The following is a 20,757-nucleotide window of genomic DNA, read 5'->3' as shown; positions in this document are numbered from 1 at the left end:
CCCTCTGAGGACACAGGCACTACCGTCTCCTGGCCTGCACCCACACCCTCACCTCCGCTGTCCTTGGCCCCATCCAGCAATGTCTCTCAGCGCAGCGTCCAGACGTCGCTAGGGCCACTGTTTGAGCGCAAGCGCAAGTACGCCGCCACGCACCCACACGCTCAAGCGTTAAACGTGCACATAGCCAAATTGATCAGCCTGGAGATGCTGCCGTATAGGCTTGTGGAAACGGAGGCTTTCAAAAGCATGATGCGCTACTCGGTTCCCAGTTGCCACTACTTTTCCCGATGTGCCGTCCCAGCTCTGCACGACCATGTCTCCCGCAACAATGTACGCGCCCTCACCAACGCGGTTACTGCCAAGGTCCTCTTAACAACAGACACGTGGACAAGCACAGGTGGGCAGGGCCACTATATCTCCCTGACGGCACATTGGGTCAATTTAGTGGAGGCTGGGACAGAGTCAGAGCCTGGGACCGCTCACGTCCTACCCACCCCCCGAATTGCGTGCCCCAGCTCAGTGGTGGTATCTGCGGCGGTGTATGCTTCCTCCACTAAACCACCCTCCTCCACCTCCTCCTCCTACGCAACCTCTGTCTCGCAATCAAGATGTGTCAGCAGCAGCACGTCGCCAGCAGTCGGTGTCGCACGGCACGGCAGCACAGCGGTGGGCAAGCGTCAGCAGGCCGTGCTGAAACTACTCAGCTTAGGAGAGAAGAGGCACACGGCCCATGAACTGCTGCAGGGTCTGACAGAGCAGACAGACCGCTGGCTTGCGCCGCTGAGCCTCCAACCGGGCATGGTCGTGTGTGACAACGGCCGTAATCTGGTGGAGGCTCTACAGCTCGGGAGCCTCACGCACGTGCCATGCCTGGCCCATGTCTTTAATTTGGTGGTTCAGCGCTTTCTGAAAAGCTACCCACACTTGTCATACCTGCTCGGAAAGGTGCGCCGGGTCAGCGCACATTTCCGCAACTCCAAGACGGACGCTGCCACCCTGCGGACCCTGCAACATCGGTTTAATCTGCCAGTGCACCGATTGCTGTGCAACGTGCCCACACGGTGGAACTCTACGCTCCACATGTTGGCCAGGCTCTATGAGCAGCGTAGAGCTATTGTGGAATACCAACTCCAACATGGGCGGCGCAGTGGAAGTCAGCCTCCTCAATTCTTTACAGAAGAGTGGGCCTGGTTGGCAGACATCTGCCAGGTCCTTGGAAACTTTGAGGAGTCTACCCAGATGGTGATCGGGGATGGTGCAATCATTAGCGTCACCATTCCTCTGCTATGCCTCTTGAGAAGTTACCTGCAAAGCATAAAGGCAGATGCTTTGCACTCGGAAACGTAGGCGGGGGAAGACAGTATGTCACTGGATAGTCAGAGCACCCTCATGTCTATATCTCAGCGCGTTGAGGAGGAGGAGGAGGAGGAGGGGGAAGAGACAGCTTGGCCCAATGCTGAGGGTACACATGCTGCTTGTCTGTCATCCTTTCAGCGTGTATGGCCAGAGGAGGAGGAGGAGGAGGAGGAGGAGGATCCTGAAAGTGATCTTTCTAGTGAGGACAGCCATGTGTTGCGTACAGGTACCCTGGCACACATGGCTGACTTCATGTTAGGATGCCTTTCTCGTGACCCTCGCGTTACACGCATTCTGGCCACTACGGATTACTGGGTGTACACACTGATCAACCCACGGTATAAGGAGAACCTTTCCACTCTCATTCTCGAAGAGGAAAGGGGTTCCAGAATGATGCTATACCACAGGGCACTGGTGGACAAACTGATGGTAAACTTCCTATCCGACAGCGCTAGTGGCCGAAGGCGCAGTTCCGAGGGCCAAGTAGCAGGGGAGGCGCAGAGATCAGGCAGCATGTACAGCGCAGGCAGGGGACCATTATCCAAGGCCTTTGCCAGCTTTCTGGCTCCCCAGCAAGACTGTGTCACCGGTCCCCAGTCAAGGCTGAGTTGGCGGGAGCACTGTAAAAGGATGGTGAGGGAGTACGTAGCCGATCGCACGACCGTCCTCGGTGACGCCTCTGCCCCCTACAACTACTGGGTGTCGAAGCTGGACACGTGGCCTGAACTCGCGCTGTATGCCCTGGAGGTGCTTGCTTGTCCTGCGGCTAGCGTCTTGTCAGAGAGGGTGTTTAGTGCGGCTGGGGGAATCATCACGGATAAGCGTACCCGCCTGTCAACCGACAGTGCTGACAGGCTTACACTCATCAAGATGAACAAAGCCTGGATTTCCCCAGACTTCTCTTCTTCACCAGCGGACAGCAGCGATACCTAAGCAATACGTAGGCTGCACCCGCGGATGGAAGCATCGTTCTCTATCACCATCAAAAACGGGGACCTTTTTGCTTCATCAATCTGTGTATAATATTCTTCCTCCTGCTCCTCCTCCTGAAACCTCACATAATCACGCCGAACGGACAATTTTTCTTAGGCCCACAAGGCTCAGTCATATAATTTTTGTAAACAATTTTTATACGTTTCAATGCTCATTAAAGCGTAGAAACTTTCACCTCAACCAATTTTTATTTTAACTGGGCTGCCTCCAGGCCTAGTTACCAATTAAGCCACATTAACCAAAGCGATTAATGGGTTTCACCTGCCCTCTTGGTTGGGCATGGGCAATTTTTTTGAGGTACATTAGTACTGTTGGTACACCAATTTTTGGGGGCCCTCGCCTACAGTGTAATCCAATTAATTTTTAGCCCACCTGCATTACAGCTGACGTTACATCAGCTGTGTTGGGCACTGCAATGGGATATATTTATGTACCGCCCGTGGGTTCCAGGGAGCCACCCATGCCGTGGGTCCACACGGAGTTGTAACTGCATGTGTCCACTTCTAAAGAACCCCAGTCTGACTGGGGCATGCAGTGTGGGCCGAAGCCCACCTGTATTAAGCATGACGTTACCTCAGCTGTGATGGGCAATGCAATGGGATATTTTTATGTACCGCTGGTGGCTTCCTGGCACTCACCCATGCTCTCGGTCCACACGGAGTTGTAACTGCATGTGTCCACTTCTAAAGAACCCCAGTCTGACTGGGGCATGCAGTGTGGGCCGAAGCCCACCTGCATTAAGCATGACGTTACCTCAGCTGTGATGGGCAATGCAATGGGATACATTAATGTACAGCCGGTGGGTTCCAGGGAGCCACCCATGCTGTGGGTGCACACGGAATTCCCATTGCGGAGTTGTACCTGCCTGTGACTATTTATAAAAAAACGCGGTCTGACTGGGGCATGCAGACACTTTGACAGAATGAATAGTGTGTGGCACATAGGTTCCCCATTGCTATGCCCACGTGTGCAGCTCCAGATGGAGGTGGCACAGGATTGGATTTCTCATTGCTTCTGTACAGCATTGTGGGCTATTGCTCCGCCCCTTTTAAAGAGGGTCGCTGCCTAGCCGTGCCAACCCTCTGCAGTGTGTGCCTGCGGTTCCTCCTCATGGCAGATGCACTTATAAATAGACATGAGGGTGGTCTGGCATGAGGGCAGCTGAAGGCTGCGCAGGGACAGTTTGGTGTGCGCTGTGGACACTGGGTCGTGCTGGGGGGGGGGGGGTTGGGCAGCATGTAACCCAGGAGAAGTGGCAGCGGAGTGTCATGCAGGCAGTGATTGTGCTTTGTTGGAGGTAGTGTGGTGCTTAGCTAAGGTATGCATTGCTAATGTGGGCTTTTTAGAAGTAAAAGTTGTTGGGAGGGGGGGGCACTCTTGCCGGTATTGTGGCTTAATAGTGGGACCTGGGAACTTGAGATGTAGCCCAACATGTAGCCCCTCGCCTGCCCTATCCGTTGCTGTGTTGTTCCCATCACTTTCTTGAATTGCCCCGATTTTCACAAATGAAAACCTTAGCGAGCATCGGCGATATAAAAAAATGCTCGGGTCGACAATGACTTCAATGGGGTCCAATACTCGAAACGAACCCTCGAGCATCACGATAATTTCGTCCCGAGTAACGAGCACCCGAGCATTTTGGTGCTCGCTCATCTTTACTTACCAAGCATCGGCGGGATTCCTCTCTGCTTCAGAGACATACCCGAACTCCTCAGCATCCCGACATGACCCTGCGCAAGACAGCTAAAGCCTCGCTGCTACCGGTGACCGACTTTTTCACTGCACGGGGGGCCGGAGAACCCCGGCGGCAGCACGCAGCTCCTCCACAGACGGCTCCCACAGCGCCGCTGGCGATTCATCACGGAGGCAGGAGACACCGACGGAGGGACTTGTCGCCGTGCGGAGAGATGCACGTCACCCTCTAGCTCTAGATCTGGGAGAGGTGAGTGGAACAACAGCGGCCATCACACGCAGCTCCTCTCCCCTAGCCAAAAATGGCGCCTGGCCACATGTCGGCCCCCGGAGACAATCATTCTCCCTCTGCAAGCCCTGAAAAGAGGAGACCAAGGCTGGAGGAGGCAACAAACACCTCTCTGCCTCCAGCCAATACTGCAGAACTTTTAGATATGGTCCCTACATCAGATCAGCCCGCGTCAGAGGCTTTCATAGAAGAGATCATGCTGGCCCTGAGAAGCACTATGAGAGAGGACCTCCATACTTTCTCATCCTCATTCAACTCTACTATAACCGAAATAAAGAAGAGAACCTCTCATATAGAGAATAAAATGGATGAATTGACCAAATCCCACATTACGTTAATCGATGCGCACTATGCTCTGGAGGAGGAGGTAGACCAGATCAAAGTCAAGATGGTGGATCTAGAAGACCGCAACAGACGAAACAATGTTAAGTTTAGAGGTATCTCAGAAAAGATCAGCCCATCAGACCTGAAGGACTTTCTTACGCAATTAATGAAAAAACTCCTTCCCTCTACCCAAGATCAGGAGCTCATTATCGATAGGGCACATCGCCTGCAGAAACCGAAATTCCTACATGAAAATATTTCACGTGATGTTATAGCGCGCGTCCATTTTTTTTATGTCAAAGAGGCACTCATGTTCGCATCCCGTAAAATGATTGATCTGCCTCCACAGTTCTCAAACATCAAATTGTTCGTGGACTTATCTGCCGCCACTATACAAGCTAGGAAAGCATTCTCTCGCATAACCACAACCCTCAGGAAGGAAAAGATCCCATATAAATGGGGTTTCCCCACTAAGCTTCTATTACATAAAGAAGGCACCACATATATCCTCAACAATCCAGAAGAGGGAGAGAGGTCTCTTATCACCTGGGGTCTCCAGATCTCTAAAGACCCCCAGAATAAAACACCCACACAGCGTTCCCGCGAGCTGTCTGGAGAAAATCTGCAAACCCAATCACCCTACTGAGTTATATTCCTCTCCATAAATTTGGAGGTTGAATTCCCTCATCTGTCAGGTGAACTTTTATACCCCCCAATCCTCCGCAGGACTCCATGCCTGCGAGAACAGCTCTCTACGGGCAGCTGTTTCCAAGAACTCTCTGGCGTATAACTAGTAGAACCAGAAAAAGAGCGATGTCTGGCCTTTCTGTTTGGCGTTTAAGGCTAGCTACTCTCGTTTTGATTGTTTGTGTTACCTTCCCCCACCCCATCTCAATAAGGGTCAGCAAAAACCTAAGGTTCCATAAGAATATCTCGTATCATCCTCCTGCAAAATGTCGATAAGAATATGTTCTCTTAATGCAAAAGGGCTAAATTCCCCCTTCAAGAGGTCAGCAGTTTGGAAAGACGTGCTCCATGACAAGGTTGACATCCTTTGCCTTCAGGAGTCACACTTTGCCCTTGCAGCACAACCCCTATTTACACACAAAAAATTCCCAAAAATGTTCCTATCCTTTGCCGAGAAGAGAGCGGGGGCCATAATCGCAATTAGAGATACTATTGATCTAACACTTACTGAACAAATTATTGACCCTGGTGGCAGGTTCATAATTCTAGTGGGACTATTCAATGGCACATTGCTAACCTTAGTTAATCTCTATGCACCAAATTCCTCGCAAATTTTCTTTTTGAATAGGATCTTCAAAAAAATACGTAGAGTTCAAAAAGGCAAACTTATAGTTTGCGGCGATTTTAACATCATCCCCGATAAAAAAAATTGGACTCCTCCAGCTCAGCTAATAGACTATCCCCCACGCTCACACCTTGGCTTCATAAACAAGCTCTCCTTGACTCTTATAGGTGCCTCAACTCTTCATCTAGGGAGTATACTTACTACTCCCCACTCCACAGATCCTTTTCAAGGATCGATCTCTTTCTAGTAGACAAGTGGACCCTGCCAGAAGTCAGACACGCAGATATAGGCAAAACAACGTGGTCAGACCACTCGCCTATTTTCCTCACGCTCGAGCAATCCAGGTCACCTCTGACTTTTGGAAGCTGGAGAAATAATGTCTCCCTTATGAGACTGCCTGAATACAAGAGGATGATTAAGGAATCTCTTGCCGAATATTTCTCGCTCAATATGAACCCAGACGTGGATGTCTTTTCCATATGGTGTGCTCACAAGGCATTTATGAGAGGGATACTAATCAAGATTAGCTCCCACCATAAGAAAAAAACAACAACTCCAAATTAGCAATATACTTTCGCAAATAGCCATTGTGGAACAAGACATTCAGGCCTCACCTTCAATTGAGCTATATAGGGAACTACTGTTCCTTCACCATAAACTCCGCCAGGAGCTAATTGAAGATTATGTCAAAACGCTAAACTTTTCAAAAATGAATTATACGGCGTATAATAAACCCTCCAGACTAATGGCTAGAATAATAAAACAACGCCAGGCACCATCCAAAATCCCATTCCTGGTCAAACAGGACGGAACAGAAGATAAAATAATGCATCCCCAAGCCATAGCGGACGAATTTAGTCTCTTCTTAGTCTCTATTCCAATTTATATAATTTGAACAAAGACGGTTCCACCCCTCAACCTGACATCCAACAAATCAACAGTTTCCTGGAAAGGGTTAACCTCCCCACTATTGCGGAGGGTCAGCTGGAGTCGCTAAACACTCCTGTCTCCTATTTGGAGATTCTGGAAACAATTTAGACATTAAAAGCGCACAAGGCCCCAGGTCCGGATAACTTCTCAAATGAATATTATAAAGATTTTGCTCCAGACCTGGTGCCTTGCCTGGCTGAAACATTTAATAAAGCGGCATCTACGGGTGGACTCCCGAGGGAAATGTTGAGCGCCACCATAGTCACAATCCCTAAACAGGGCAAAACCCCGAATTCCCCTGCAAACTTTCGGCCTATTTCCCTATTAAATAGCGATACAAAGATCTATTCAAAATTACTAGCCCAACGCCTACTAAAAATCCTCCCACATATAGTCCATAGTGACCAAGTGGGCTTCACCAGGGGAAGGCAGGCGTCGAATGGCACCAGGAGAGTACTGAATCTTGTGGCAATGGCGGAGGCGAACCATACCCCATCATCTATCCTACTGGCTTTAGATGCCGAAAAAGCCTTTGATAGGCTTCATTGGGGGTTCGCCTTCGCCACTCTGGAGAGATTTGGCTTTCAGGGAAACATCCTCAGGGCTATTCGGGCGCTCTATGGCTCCCCCTCAGCCAGGGTTCTAGTTGACGGAGTTCTCTCAAAAACCTTCCAAATTACCAATGGCACCCGTCAGGGGTGTCCTTTATCCCGTTACTATTTATGCTTGTTATGGAACCCTTGGCAGAGGCGATTAGGCTTAGCGCAAATGTTATGGGGATCTCGGCCGGCTCTAGGCAGCACAAAATAAGTCTTTTCGCGGAGGATGTCCTGCTCCTCCTCACAGACCCCATTACATCCTTAAGAGAAGTATACAATATAATCCAAGTGTTTAGTAAAGTATCATATTATAAACTGAATACAGATAAATCCCAAATACTCACCATTAATATAGACAATTCCTTAAAGCTCAGTATCCAAGAAGAGTTCCCATTTCAATGGGGGGAAAACACTATTCTATACTTGGGAATAAAAATCTGTGTCCCTCTGTCCAATACTATTTCAGCGAACCTGTCTCCCTTGCTATCTAATCTCCAGCTGGAACTGGGGTCTCTCGCGAAGAAAGAGCCGTCATGGATGGGTAGAGTCACACTCTATAAAATGTTGATCCTCCCCAAAATTTTATCTATTTTCCGCACAATTACCCTTCTAATTCCCAGGCTGGAAGTCTCCAAGCTCCAAAAACAACTATCGAATTTTATATGGGGGGGGGGGGGAGACCAAGGTTCGATGCTTCTATACTCTATCTTAATAGAAAACAGGGAGGCCTGGGGGTGCCAAATTTGTGGTCATACCTCCATGCGTCTAATATCAACCAAACCAGACACTGGCTGAAACCAGGGCCCGATCCAAGTTGGCTCCAAATAGAGACCCAGCTTAATGATGGCAGGCCCATTCGCTCTCTTTTCTTGGCCTCCTTGCTGTCCTCCCTTTCCCCAGCCACGCCCCCAATATACAAACCTCACTCTACTTCCCCCTCCATACGAGAGTCACTAGAATCTTGGAACTGGCTGGTCCAGAACACCAACCTCCGCACGGGGAAAACAATTGAGCATATCCCAATTTCCACCCTTGAATTCTTAATCCCCAACCTTCACCTTGAGGGATGGTTTGAAAAGGGAATTGCAATCTTAGACGATGTGCTACTAGACGAAGATATCCTACCGTTCCAAACTCTAAGGGAGAGGTTTGATTTGCCCTCGAGAGAGGCATTCAGATACCTCCAAATACGTGCTCTACTACTCACCGCCAAAATTGAGAAGGTGAGGCTATCAAATGACCTTCTGAGTGTTTTCAATAGCCCTTTTCCGACGTCTCGCTCCCTGGTGAGAGTCTGTTATGATATGCTATCGGGAGACATGAGACAAACAAAACGTGCGCACATTCTCAACTGGGAGAGAGACCTAGGGAGGAAATTTGCGCTAGATAAATGGCTATCGGCTTTTCATGGGCTAATAAAGCAACCATCAATTCAAATACCCTTGAGGTATATATCAAGGTTCTGACTAGATGGTACTTCACTCCAGTGGCAATGGCTAGAGCTTTTACCGACTCAGACAATCGCTGTTGGAGACAATGTGGACATATAGGTAACATCTGCCACATATTCTGGGGCTGTCCCAAGCTCTCGCTTTTCTGGGATAAAGTTTTCTTCATCCTGAGAAAAATTACAAAAATGAATATTCCCAAATCACCTGAGTTAGCGATCTTGCTAATAGACAATAAACATATTCCACATTCCATGAGAGGTTTGGTAGGCCACATTCTCCTTACCGCTGAACTATTGGTCTCAAGGAAATGGAGGACCGCTAATGCTCCTACCATTTTGGAATTAAAGCAGACACTTTCTGACCATAATACATACGAAAAACTACATGCCCTTAAAAATGGAGGCTACGCGAAATACCGAAATAAATGGAACCCATGGATACAAACCTATCTGACCTAACATCCAATAGCTGACACTCTACATCCACTAACCCACTACTTTCTCTTCCATCCCTTTCCCTTTAACCCCAATGTTACCTTACTGTTTACTATTGGTTTAAATTGAAGGAAGTAAAGTATAAAGGAAATTATAACTTGTTCCAATTAGGGCTAACCCATATATTGATGCATGGTTAACACTTTCCTTTCCCAGGTTACAGATATGGACTCTATAAGGATTATATAAAAAGAAAGCTATACAAATATGTTTATCCGTGTACAAATACATCTTAAATTACTCATGCATGCTTGCATAAACAACCAATGCATGTTCTGTATGTACTCATTTTAAAGGAAAAATTAATAAAGAACAAATTGAAGAAAAAAAACTATTCATGACATCCCTCAGTGAATACATTTATTTTTAAATTGGGGTCATTTGTGGGGGAAATCTATTATTTTGATACCTCTGAGCCTTTGCAATTTTGGCTTGGTGTAGGAAAACAAAATGTTCCTCAAAATGTTAATAATTAATGTTAATTTGTAGTCTCCTAAATGGTTAAACAAACTAAAGCTTATCCAATGTGCTTCCAGAATAAAGTAAACGGATGGAAATGTATATCTTATGAAAAAAAATGTACAGTATGTTTGCACATATTTGACATATTGCAGTTGAAAATGTGAAAATAAATGAAAAGGTTTTCAAAATGTTGGCGCTTTTAATGAATATACACAAATTCTTTCAGTCTATTTTTACCACCTAAATCAAGTACAATATGTGGCAAAAAAAAACAATGTCAGAATTACTTTGATATGCAAAACCTTTATGGAGTTATTCTATGTTAAAATGACACGTCAGATTTCCAAAATTTGACCTTGTCATTAAGGCACAAACAGGCTTATTCAATAAGGCATTAATATGCACTACTACTGCTTTTTATGGGACTCACTGTACTTTTTGAAATATGATAATACTAATGTAAGATTTAAAAAAAAAAATCATAATTGAAAGTTTTGAAAGATCTTCCAATCTGCCTATCTTCTGAGCATCTGCTGTACACATTGTCTGAGCCAGTATGTATGATGGAAGAGACTCAACGAGCATTGCACATTTACACACCACTACAGAAGATGGTCCCTGCTGTAATGATGGTACTTTGACCACTTCCCGATCTCTCCTATTCCCCTTTTACCTGCATAAACAGACATGTATTGATCAGCTCCCCAGTACCCTTTTCATCTATTCCCTCCTTACATCAGGGAACAACAGTCCACTGATATTCTTAAAGCAGAAGGCATTTGCCTCCTATAGATTGGCTCGGCTATTCTGTGTTATCCAACTCTTGATCCTTATTGTGCTCTTCATATTGCACTATTACTCATGTAGTAGTTGCTATTTTAGTTAAGATGCCTTTATTCAATCTAGACAATTATTTGTTTCCAGGTATATCTTAGCTCTAGACAAGGAGTTTGGGTTATTCAGCGCTGTAAAAATGGAGGACTTCCTTATGATTTGGACTTCATATGTCGTTACAATAACTGGATCAGCACAATAATGCCACCAGCAGTGTCTCGATGGATGCTAAAGAAGGCCATGAATGCTCAATTTGACCATGAATTGTACAACATACAACCAGAGGGGTAAATTAAAAAACATGATTATGTTATGTTTAGAGATGAGCAAGTACTCAAATGCTTGGGTCCGCGTTATTCGAGTTTAGTTTTTCGTAACTCTCTCCTCCTGTCTCCCTCCCTCCAATGGCGCGCTGTGGTGTGGAGGGTCCAAAACAGGCACGTCACAGCGGGGAGGAGCCAAAAACTGGGGCGGGGTTGAACACTGCTTGATGCTCGTTCGAGTAACGAGCACCATCGAGTACGCTAATACTCGAACGAGCATCAAGCTCGGCAGAGTATGTTTGCTCAACTCTAATAATAAAGAAAAAGTACTAGGAAAAGCACCAAGAATAATATTTAGAAAAAAAGAGAACCTTGCAAGACATCGCCCCTTCTAATTCAACTGGGAAGATGGAAAAGAAAGAGAAAGCGGAGAATCCAGTAAATCCTCTCAATCAGCAGTTGATGACGGCCACGGGAGGATTTAAATGCTACAGAAAAAAAATTGTAAATGTTGTTCTCATGTAGCACATAAAAAAGAATAGTATAGAGTTAGATCAAGAAACAATTTACATTAAGCAAAGAATTAAATGCAATAGTAGTAATGTAATATATATGCTAGAATACCCATGTGGCTCCCGATATGTAGGTAGAACCATAAATAAACTCAGCACAAGAATCAACCAACATAGATTTAATATGAAAAAGTGTAATCAAAAACATAGCGTATCCAGACATTTTGGAGAGACACATAATAAGGATCATAGAGGATTGATAGTTGTACCGTCAGAACAGGTTAAAAAAGGACCGATATCCACTCTCAGAAGGAAGGAAATGTACTGCATGTATCGCCTGAAGACTTTGGTCCCCTATGGCCTTAATGAGGTATTAGAAAAATTTTTATTTATATCTAGGTGCACACAAGATTGTATTTGTTAATAAAATTCATATTTCTTTTTTAAATTTTAAAATAAAATTTTAAATTTTACTATACGGTATCTACTAAAAAATTCCTTGAGGGACCATGTCACAAAAACAAAGATAAATTATTTACTATTTATAAAAAAAAAGATTTAAAACATTTAAACTAAATTTTAAAGAAAAATACATATTGAAGAATCTTAATATTTTGATGTATATGTATTTTATGAGATGTTTTATTATTGTCATATCAGATATTGTGCAATAACAACATTATAATTCATAAATTAATTGTCATATACACCGATGATACTATGTGAATTCACCTTGTAGCATGAGCATGCATGAATAGAGAAAGGTTTATATCCATTCATAAAAAAAAAAACAGAATAGTGAACGCTCCCCTGTTCGTTGGGGGAGTAGTAATAAACATTTTCAACATATTGGAACGCACGTTGTGCTTCATACAAGGTCATGTGATTGTAACACGTTAGAGGGAAGGCATTCCTTCCCCAATGATTAAGTCAGCGAGCATCACATGATGCTCCTGATGGAAGCCTTACTGTGAGTACCCCATGTGTATATAGGTTTGTGTGCAATACTTATGTTTTAAGCTTGAAAAAGGCACAGAATTGTGCCGAAACGCGTAGTTGTAACAAACCTATCTTATTTATCGAAGAAACCTTTCACTCGTAGTCCTCTGCAGCGTGGGGTAGATTTTCATTTTCCCCTACTGTTATTACTTAAGCAACTATTTTAGACATGCAGTAATTTTCTTTACTGAATATCCGACCGTTGTACTGTAAAGCTGTAGTAAACATTAACTTGGCATATAACTAGAGATGAGCGAGCACTAAAATACTCGGGTGCTTGTTGCACCAGTTGAACTTTTCGCAATGCTTGAGAGCTTGTTTTGAATAACGAACCCCATTGAAGTCAATGGGCGACTCGAGCATTTTTGTATGAGACTGATGCTCCGCATAGCTGATGACCAGATATGAGCGAACGTACTCGGTAAGGCCGATTTCACAATCGAGCACCGCGATTTTCGAGTACTTCACTACTCGTGTGAAAAGTACTCGGGGGCGCTGTGGGTGAGCGGGGGGGGGGAGAGGGGGAGAGAGAGAGAGCTCCCACCTGTTCCGCGCTGCTACCCCCCACTCCACCACGCCACGCCCCGCCCCCCGGCGACCCCCGAATCTTTTCACCCGAGTAGTTAAGTACTCGAAAATCGCGGTGCTCGATTGCGAAATCGGCCTTACCGAGTACGTTCGCTGATCTCTACTGATGACTTGTCAAACACCAGAAAACATCAGAAAGTCATGGAAACACCACAGAAACGGATAGGGAAGGGCAGGGGCAGCATGCATGGCTGCATCTGAGGCTCCCTGGTCCCACTATTAAGCCAAAATGGGGGCAAGAGTCTGGCATCACCCCCCCCCCCCTAACAATTTAGGCACATGCGCTGGCACATCTTAGCTAAGCACCACACTACCTGCAACCAAGGACAATCACTGCCTGTGGGTGACACCGCTGCCTCTTCTCCTGGGTTACATGCTGGCATTGCTGTTCAACCCTCCCGCATGACCCTGCATCCATAGCACACACAAAAAGTTTCCCTGCGCAGCGTTCAGCTGCCCTCATGCCACACGCTCACTTCATAGCCACACCACCCTCATGTCTATTTATAAGTGCGTAATGGATGAGGAGGAACCGGAGGCACACTGCAGAGGGTTGGCGGGCCAGGCAGCGACCCTCTTGAAAGTGTGGGTGATAGCCCACAATGCTGTTGAGAATTGATGATAGATTGACGTATGATCATCATTCCAATCCCGTGCCACCTCTGACACAAAATTGTTAGGAGCTGCAAATGTGGGCGTAAAGGGGACTCAGGTGCCAGCACTTCTACACATCTCCACAATGCAGCAATACTCTGTGTGGGAAGCACGTGAGCGGGCCCAGGGTCAGGCTCGGTCCCAGCCTCCACCTTGTGTGACCCAAGGTGCTGTGAGTTACATAGCAATGGGAAATTCATGTGTCCCCACACAATTCAGTCTGTGTAGGTGTCAGATAGCTCAAAAGCGCAATGGGAAGTCTTTGAGTTCCTTGGGCTCACTTATGGCAGAGTTTCACCCTGCCAAGGACCTCAGCCCACATTTCTACCCAAGTCAGTCAGTGTATTTGTGCCAGACAGGAAAAACACCGCAATGGGAAGTCTTTGTGCACCCACAGCATAGGCGAGCTCAAGGAACTTAAAGATGGTATTATGCCTTAAGAAATCACAGCACCCAAACATGGCAGAGTTTTACCCTACCTAAGACCTCAGCTCACATTTCTACCCTAGTCAGTCAGTGTATTTGTGCCAGACAGGTAAAACACCGCAATGGGAATTTTTTGTGCACTCACAGCATAGGCGAGCCCAAGGAACTCAAGCAAGGTATTACACATGAAGAAATCAGAATGCCCAAACATTGCAGTTTCACCCTGCTAAGAGCCTCTTAGGACAAGCACTGCCTGTGGGTGACACCGCTGCCTCTTCTCCTGGGTTACATGCTGGCATTGTCACATTTATACATTGTTACATTTCTGCCCTAGTCAGTCAGTGTGTTTGTGCCAGACAGGTAAAACAACGCAATGGGAAGTCTTTGTGCACCCACAGCATAGGCGAGCCCAAGGAACTCAAGCATGGTATTACACATGAGGAAATCAGAGTGCCCAAACATGGCAGAGTTTCACCCTGCTAAGGGCCTCGGCTTCGGTCCACATTTCTGCCCTAGTCAGTGTGTTTGTGCCAGACAGGTAAAACACCGCTTTGTACACTCACAGCATAGATGAGCCCCTGGACCCAAGAAAAGTATTACACATAAAGAAATCAGAGCGCCCAAACAAGGCAGTTTCACCATGCCAAGGACCTCCACATTGGCTCACACCCTCAGTAATCGTGGGCATAAAGCGGACTCGGATGCTAGTACAGCTGTGAACGTCTCATTAATGCAGTAACGCTCCTTTTGTTTGGCCCAAACCAGTGTCTCAGATAACTGTGGTAACACGAGAGAAAATACATGATGCCCAGTGCTGATCACCTGACCCCAAGCAGGAGGAGTAGGTGGCATAACAAGGCCAAGAAACCATGATCGAGGTAGGACCTGCAATAGTCTGTGTGGGAAGTATGTGAGCAGGCCCTGGGTCAGGCTCAGTCCCAGCTTCCACCTTGTGTGACCCAAGGTGCCGTGAGTTACATAGCAATAGGAAATCCATCTGTCCACACTATTCATTCTGTGTAGGTGTCAGATAGCTCAACACTTCAAGGGGAAGTCTTTGCGTTCCTTGGGCTTGCCCATGCTGTCAGTGCACAAAGACGGTATTACACAAGAAGAAATCAGAGTGCCCAAACATGGCAGAGTTTCACCCCGCCAAAGATCCTCGGCCCACATTTCTGCCCTAGTCAGTCAGTGTATTTGTGCCAGATAGGTAAAACACCGCGATGAGAGGCCTTTGTACTCCCACAGTATAGGCAGACACCAGTAACATTTCTGTAGTAAAAGTATAAGCGGACCCCAGTAACATTTCAGTAGCAAAGGTATAGGCGAACTCCTGAAACATTGGTGTACCAAGAGTATAGGTGGACCCCAGTAACATTCCTGTAGTAAAAGTATAGGCGGACCCCAGTAACGTTCCTTTAGCAGAATTATAAGCAGACCCCAGTAACATTTCTGTAGCAAAGGTATAGGCAGACCCCTGTAACATTTCTGTAGCAAGAGTGTAGGCGAACCCCTGAAACATTGCCTTCCCCGCATGTCTATTGGCTAGAAAATGGCGCTAAACATGCGAGGAAGGAAATGCAATTGACTCGAGTACCGCGTGGTGTTCGTCTGGAGTAACGAGCATCTCGAACACCCTAATGCTCGAACGAGCATCAAGCTAGGACGAGTGTGCTCGCTCGTCTCTACATATAACGTGTTATAGCTGAACTACAATGTATTAAATTGCTGTAAATTAAGTTACCGCGATAAGCCAGTTCTGTCAACTATGGCTACATCCTATGTTCCTTATTTGAAATTACTATTGATAATATTTGTAACTATAGGTCTGCATGGAAAGAACCTTTGGTGAATGAGGAACTTCCAAGCCGTATTTTGTCAGGATCAATTATGGTCAAGCCACATGTGAGCCGGTTCACTGAGAACTCAGTCCATTTTGCAGATGGTTCTGTTGTGGACAATCTTGATATCGTTTTGCTTGCCACAGGCTATGATTATAGTTTTCCTTTTCTGGATGAATCTATTGTTAAAAAGGATGAAAACAAAGGATCTTTTTACAAAAAGATAATCCCTCTAGGAATTGAAAAGCCCACAATAGCATTCATTGCATTTATCCTTCCAATTGGACCAACAATGGTGATCGCTGAACTTCAATCTCGATGGGCCACTAAACTTTTCAAGGGTAAGTAATTGTCAAACCATATTCCAGGAAATCCCATAGTAAAGGAAGTAATATTAATTAATTCTTTAAAAAATATTTTATTTTTAGGATTACACAAACTTCCAGACACTGAAGGCATTAAAAAAGAAATGCTAAAAGATGAACAGCTCAGAAAGAAATGGTATGTTGAAAATCAGAATTTTTATTACTTGATCAAATGGCTCATTGTAAATATAGATCTGGTAATAGTCATGGTTTGTCTGGGTTTGCCACGCTCTAGAACTGCAAATCAAATTAGAGACTTTTGTAGTTACGGCAGATTTCAGTGCAAGAGATAAATGTGTTCACCTGTTTGAAGTGAGCCTTCCTCTGGATCAACATGGGGGTGGTGGGTTAAGAGGCTGAACTGGATTGGACAAGTTTTTTCACTTCAAAAGACTTATTAAATTTAATAGTACATGTGAATACATTAACCCTTCAGTGACATACATATGACAACTTGCGTTGTAACTGCACATACCTTTTGCAGTTAGCACTTATATAGCTGTCCAGCATATTCTATATATCAAGCAAGCTTGGGAGCTGAACGTGCTCCATACATACACCGTATATACTCGTGTATAAGCCAACTTCAGCAAATTTATTTTTGCTGAAAAAGCCCTCCTCTGCTCATACTCGAGTGAGGATCCCCCTTACCTGTTCTCCAGGGCAATGCGGGTGTTCTTCAGTCTCTCCCGCTCATCTGCAGGCACCTGCAGACTCTATGGGTGGTCCGATGACTGCTGATATTACCGTTTTTGTTTTCTCCTGCACGCCGGTCACCTCTGTGTTGTCTGTGCCATACTGGGCAAGAACCTGCCTGCTTCTGTGTTCTGGTACCTGGTGCGCACCGCATCCTTGTTAGATGAATGTTGGATGCGGCTGCTCTTCTTTTCCCACTCTTTTCCAGGGCTGTGACCAATGACGTAGCCTTTACAGTCTTACCCATGCTTGGTCCTGCCCCCTTGCTCTGCCCAAGCATTGCTGAATTCAAGTATTGGTATATCTCTGGTCTTGGATATACAGTACGTTTATTTACACTACTCAGTTCACTATATTTTATTTATTTACTTATTAACCCCTTTCTGAACCAAGTGTTGACCAAGAGCAGCCTGTGAATTAGCTTACGTGCCCTTCAAATGGCTAAAGATGACGAATTAAAAGTACCAGGCATTGAAAATTTTGTTCCGTCAGCAGGATGGTATACCCGCTTTATGAATAGGTTTGCCCTATGTTTGTGGCAAAGAACAAAGATTTCACAGAAGTTGCCAAAAGACCTTGATGAAAAAGTGATGTCATTTCATTCCTTCTTCATAAAACAAAGAAGTATCCATAACTATAACCTGAAAGATATTGGGAATATGGATGAAATAGCTATGACCTTTGATCTTCCAAGCAACAGAACTGTGGCAAGTTTGGGAGACAAAACTATTTTACTCAGAACCACAGGAAATTAAAAAAAAAAAAACCTTTCAGTTTTTCTACCATGTTTGGCTAATGGAACTAAGGTGCCGCCTGTCTTTATTTTTAAAATAAAGACCTTGCCTAAAAAAGGTCAAATTTCCACCACAAATTACAGTGCGCACACATATTAAAGACTGGATGGATTAAGACAGAACAAGAAAAATGGTTGAAGAAATTTGGAACGGATGACCAGGAGCAAAAAAACATGATTGCTAGTTTGGGATATGTTCAGAGCCCACACATCTGATGACATAAAAAAATTGGCAAAGTCTTCTCAAGTTACTTTGTCCGTTATTCCAGGTAGGCTTACATCTGTATTGCAGCCCCTAGATGTATGTTTAAATAAGCGGAAATTGATGTCATCTAGTCAAGCCTGGCTGTCAAAAGTTGCAAGTCTGATGAAGCCCGACATAGAATTGATAGCAAAGTCGGTTTGTGATGCCTGGGAAGAGATTCCAGAGGACATGGTGCAACGCGCCTTCAAGAATTGTGGCATTAGTAATGCTTTGGATGGCAGTGAAGACAGCGCTTTGTATGAGAACGACAGCAGTGATGGGGAAGACTGTGAACTCAGTGATGATGACAATGTGTATGCTGATAACCTCACACCATCTAAAGCCGAAGCTCTGTTTAGACATACAGATGAGGAGGAGGAATCCAGTTTTTAAGGGTTTTAACTCTTGTGTTTTAGTTTGGCTGCTGATTGAGCTAAGGTTTTTGTACTTTTAAAGTTATTGTTGATACCATATTGTTTTTGTTGACCCTCTTTTCTACTTACAGAGCTAGTTTACTGTTTTCCTTTTAAATAAATATTTTTATTTTTTAAGTTTACCAGTAGCTGCTGCATTTACCACCGTAGGCTTATACTCGAGTCAATACGTTTTCCCAGTTTTATTGTGGTAAAATTAGTTGCCTCGGCTTATACTCGAGTATATACGGTCCATTGTAGTGTATAAGCAATCAAATGATCATAAATTTAAGTCCCCTATAGGAACAAACTAAGAATGGTAAATAAAGATTTTTTTAAACTATTATAAAAATAAAAAATTATAAAAATTTAAAAAAAAAATTCCGAGTCATTACTTGAAAAACTAAACATTCTTTTAAACAATCAAAAAATTGGTATAGTTATATCTGTTAAAAGTCCAGTCTATTAAAAGATCACATTATTAATCCCAAATGGCTTACTCCATCAGAAAAAAACAATGTCAGAATTTCGTTTTTGCTCACTCGAAATGCAGTAGGGGAGGAACACAGGTCACGGGGACCCCCAGCAATCAGACATTTACTGCCTACCAATTCTGGGAATAGCCGTTTTAACTCCTAGTAAGATCTTAGTGAATTGTTTTTCTACATTGTTGATATATGTGAACATACAAATGCAAACGGAATACATTTTTAAAGGTTTTAAAAGTATATTGATGTGATGGCTATTTATTAGTATTAATACATTTTATCACTTTTCTTTATACAATAAGGTTTGCAACAGCCGAAAATAATTTCCGTCGCACAAATTACATTACATACATGGATGATCTCTCTGCAGATATAGGTGTGAATGTAAACATATGGAAACTGTTCCTAACGGACCCAGTTTTGGCATGGAAGGTTGTTTTTGGGCCCTGCAATCCCTATCAATTTCGTCTAACTGGTCGAGGAAAATGGGATGGAGCCCGAGAAGCAATTTTAACCCAATGGGATCGAATTGAGAAGCCTCTAAGAACAAGGGGGCTAAAGCAAAATCCTAAATCTCATTTGGAATCACTTATAACTTGGATACTTTGCTTTGGGATTCTGCTTTTAGCCATTATCCTGAGATGGTAATAAGTTACAAAATACAGTTTAAGAGTTTGTCATCATCTAAATACCATATAAAAGAATGAAAAAAAAAATCTATATTGTATCAATACACATTTATATATCTTAGTCTCTCTTTACACTTCTGTCAGTTCTATTCTGACAAGTTTCCATTGATTTTTGAGAAGTGGAATAGCATATAATTCACAATAAAAATGTGTAACTATGAATGCTTCCTCTCAGCATCCCAATATATATGCAATATTTTATATCTCATTCTATAGAGTTGTAAAAAATAATAATGTGATTATCGGTGGTTAGCATCATTATTTGTGTAATTCTTACAGTAAATTTTACATTGATGTAAAAAAGGGATTTTGAACTTGAGAGCTATTGGAACAATAACTTTATTTCATGCTTAAAATGAATCTGTTACCATCTTTATGTACTCATGTGTTATGTTACTAATAAAATGTACGTTTCTGACAAACTACAATCACGTCTGGATGGTGGTGCAATGCAGCAACTGACAGATGGAGAGCGGAATATATTCTAAAAAGTAACTTTTACTGAACGTGTGCATGATGAACAGTATTGCTCTCAGTCCCCGGGCTTGGGTACTTTAACATTACTTAACAACTTGGCATTAACACTTTCTTTTAAGCAATAGTTATTTTCATATGTTGTGCAACTCAATATACACTTCCCCTTTACACAGTATTTCTTGCCAGCATGTAAATCTCCTACTCATGTCCTCTTGGCGGCAGCAAGGCACATGACATCTCATATAATTGACAGCGCCTTTTACAACTTCTCTTGACTGCAATATAGCCATTACGCATAACTTTTCTGGCCGTAGGCCCCGACCTCAAATCCTCCATAGGAGCAGCATCCTTACACACAGATGCTTAACAATTTCATTAACATCACTTCTGTATGCAGAGGTCATCACACAATTATAGCATTTCAATTCCCACATCACATCTTACACTAATCTGTAATACTGCTCCACATGCCTTGCTGTACCATTACAATCCTATTAACTGTCATAGACCCATCATACCCTTCATATCATATGCATTACACCTTAAGGGTATTAGGTTACTTACTGGGTAATA

The 20,757-nt window shown here is 44.1% G+C and overlaps 1 protein-coding gene across 3 annotated transcripts in view; it reads left to right on the top strand.

The window, feature by feature from the left end:
• LOC136621644 (flavin-containing monooxygenase 3-like) overlaps nucleotides 1-20,411 on the top strand; it is a 121,255-nt gene extending 100,844 nt beyond the window's left edge. For all 3 annotated transcript variants that reach the window (XM_066597284.1, XM_066597285.1, XM_066597283.1), the window contains exons 6-9: nucleotides 10,827-11,023; nucleotides 16,005-16,360; nucleotides 16,448-16,520; nucleotides 19,321-20,411. In XM_066597284.1, coding sequence (XP_066453381.1) covers nucleotides 10,827-11,023; nucleotides 16,005-16,360; nucleotides 16,448-16,520; nucleotides 19,321-19,666 — 972 coding nt within the window. In that variant the 3' untranslated portion in view covers nucleotides 19,667-20,411. The remainder of the gene's footprint in view (nucleotides 1-10,826; nucleotides 11,024-16,004; nucleotides 16,361-16,447; nucleotides 16,521-19,320) is intronic.
• Nucleotides 20,412-20,757: the final 346 nt, after the last annotated feature.

This window comes from Eleutherodactylus coqui, chromosome 3 (assembly GCF_035609145.1).
Source record: "Eleutherodactylus coqui strain aEleCoq1 chromosome 3, aEleCoq1.hap1, whole genome shotgun sequence".
NCBI lineage: Eukaryota > Metazoa > Chordata > Amphibia > Anura > Eleutherodactylidae > Eleutherodactylus > Eleutherodactylus coqui.
This window is presented reverse-complemented; position numbering and strand designations above follow the sequence as displayed.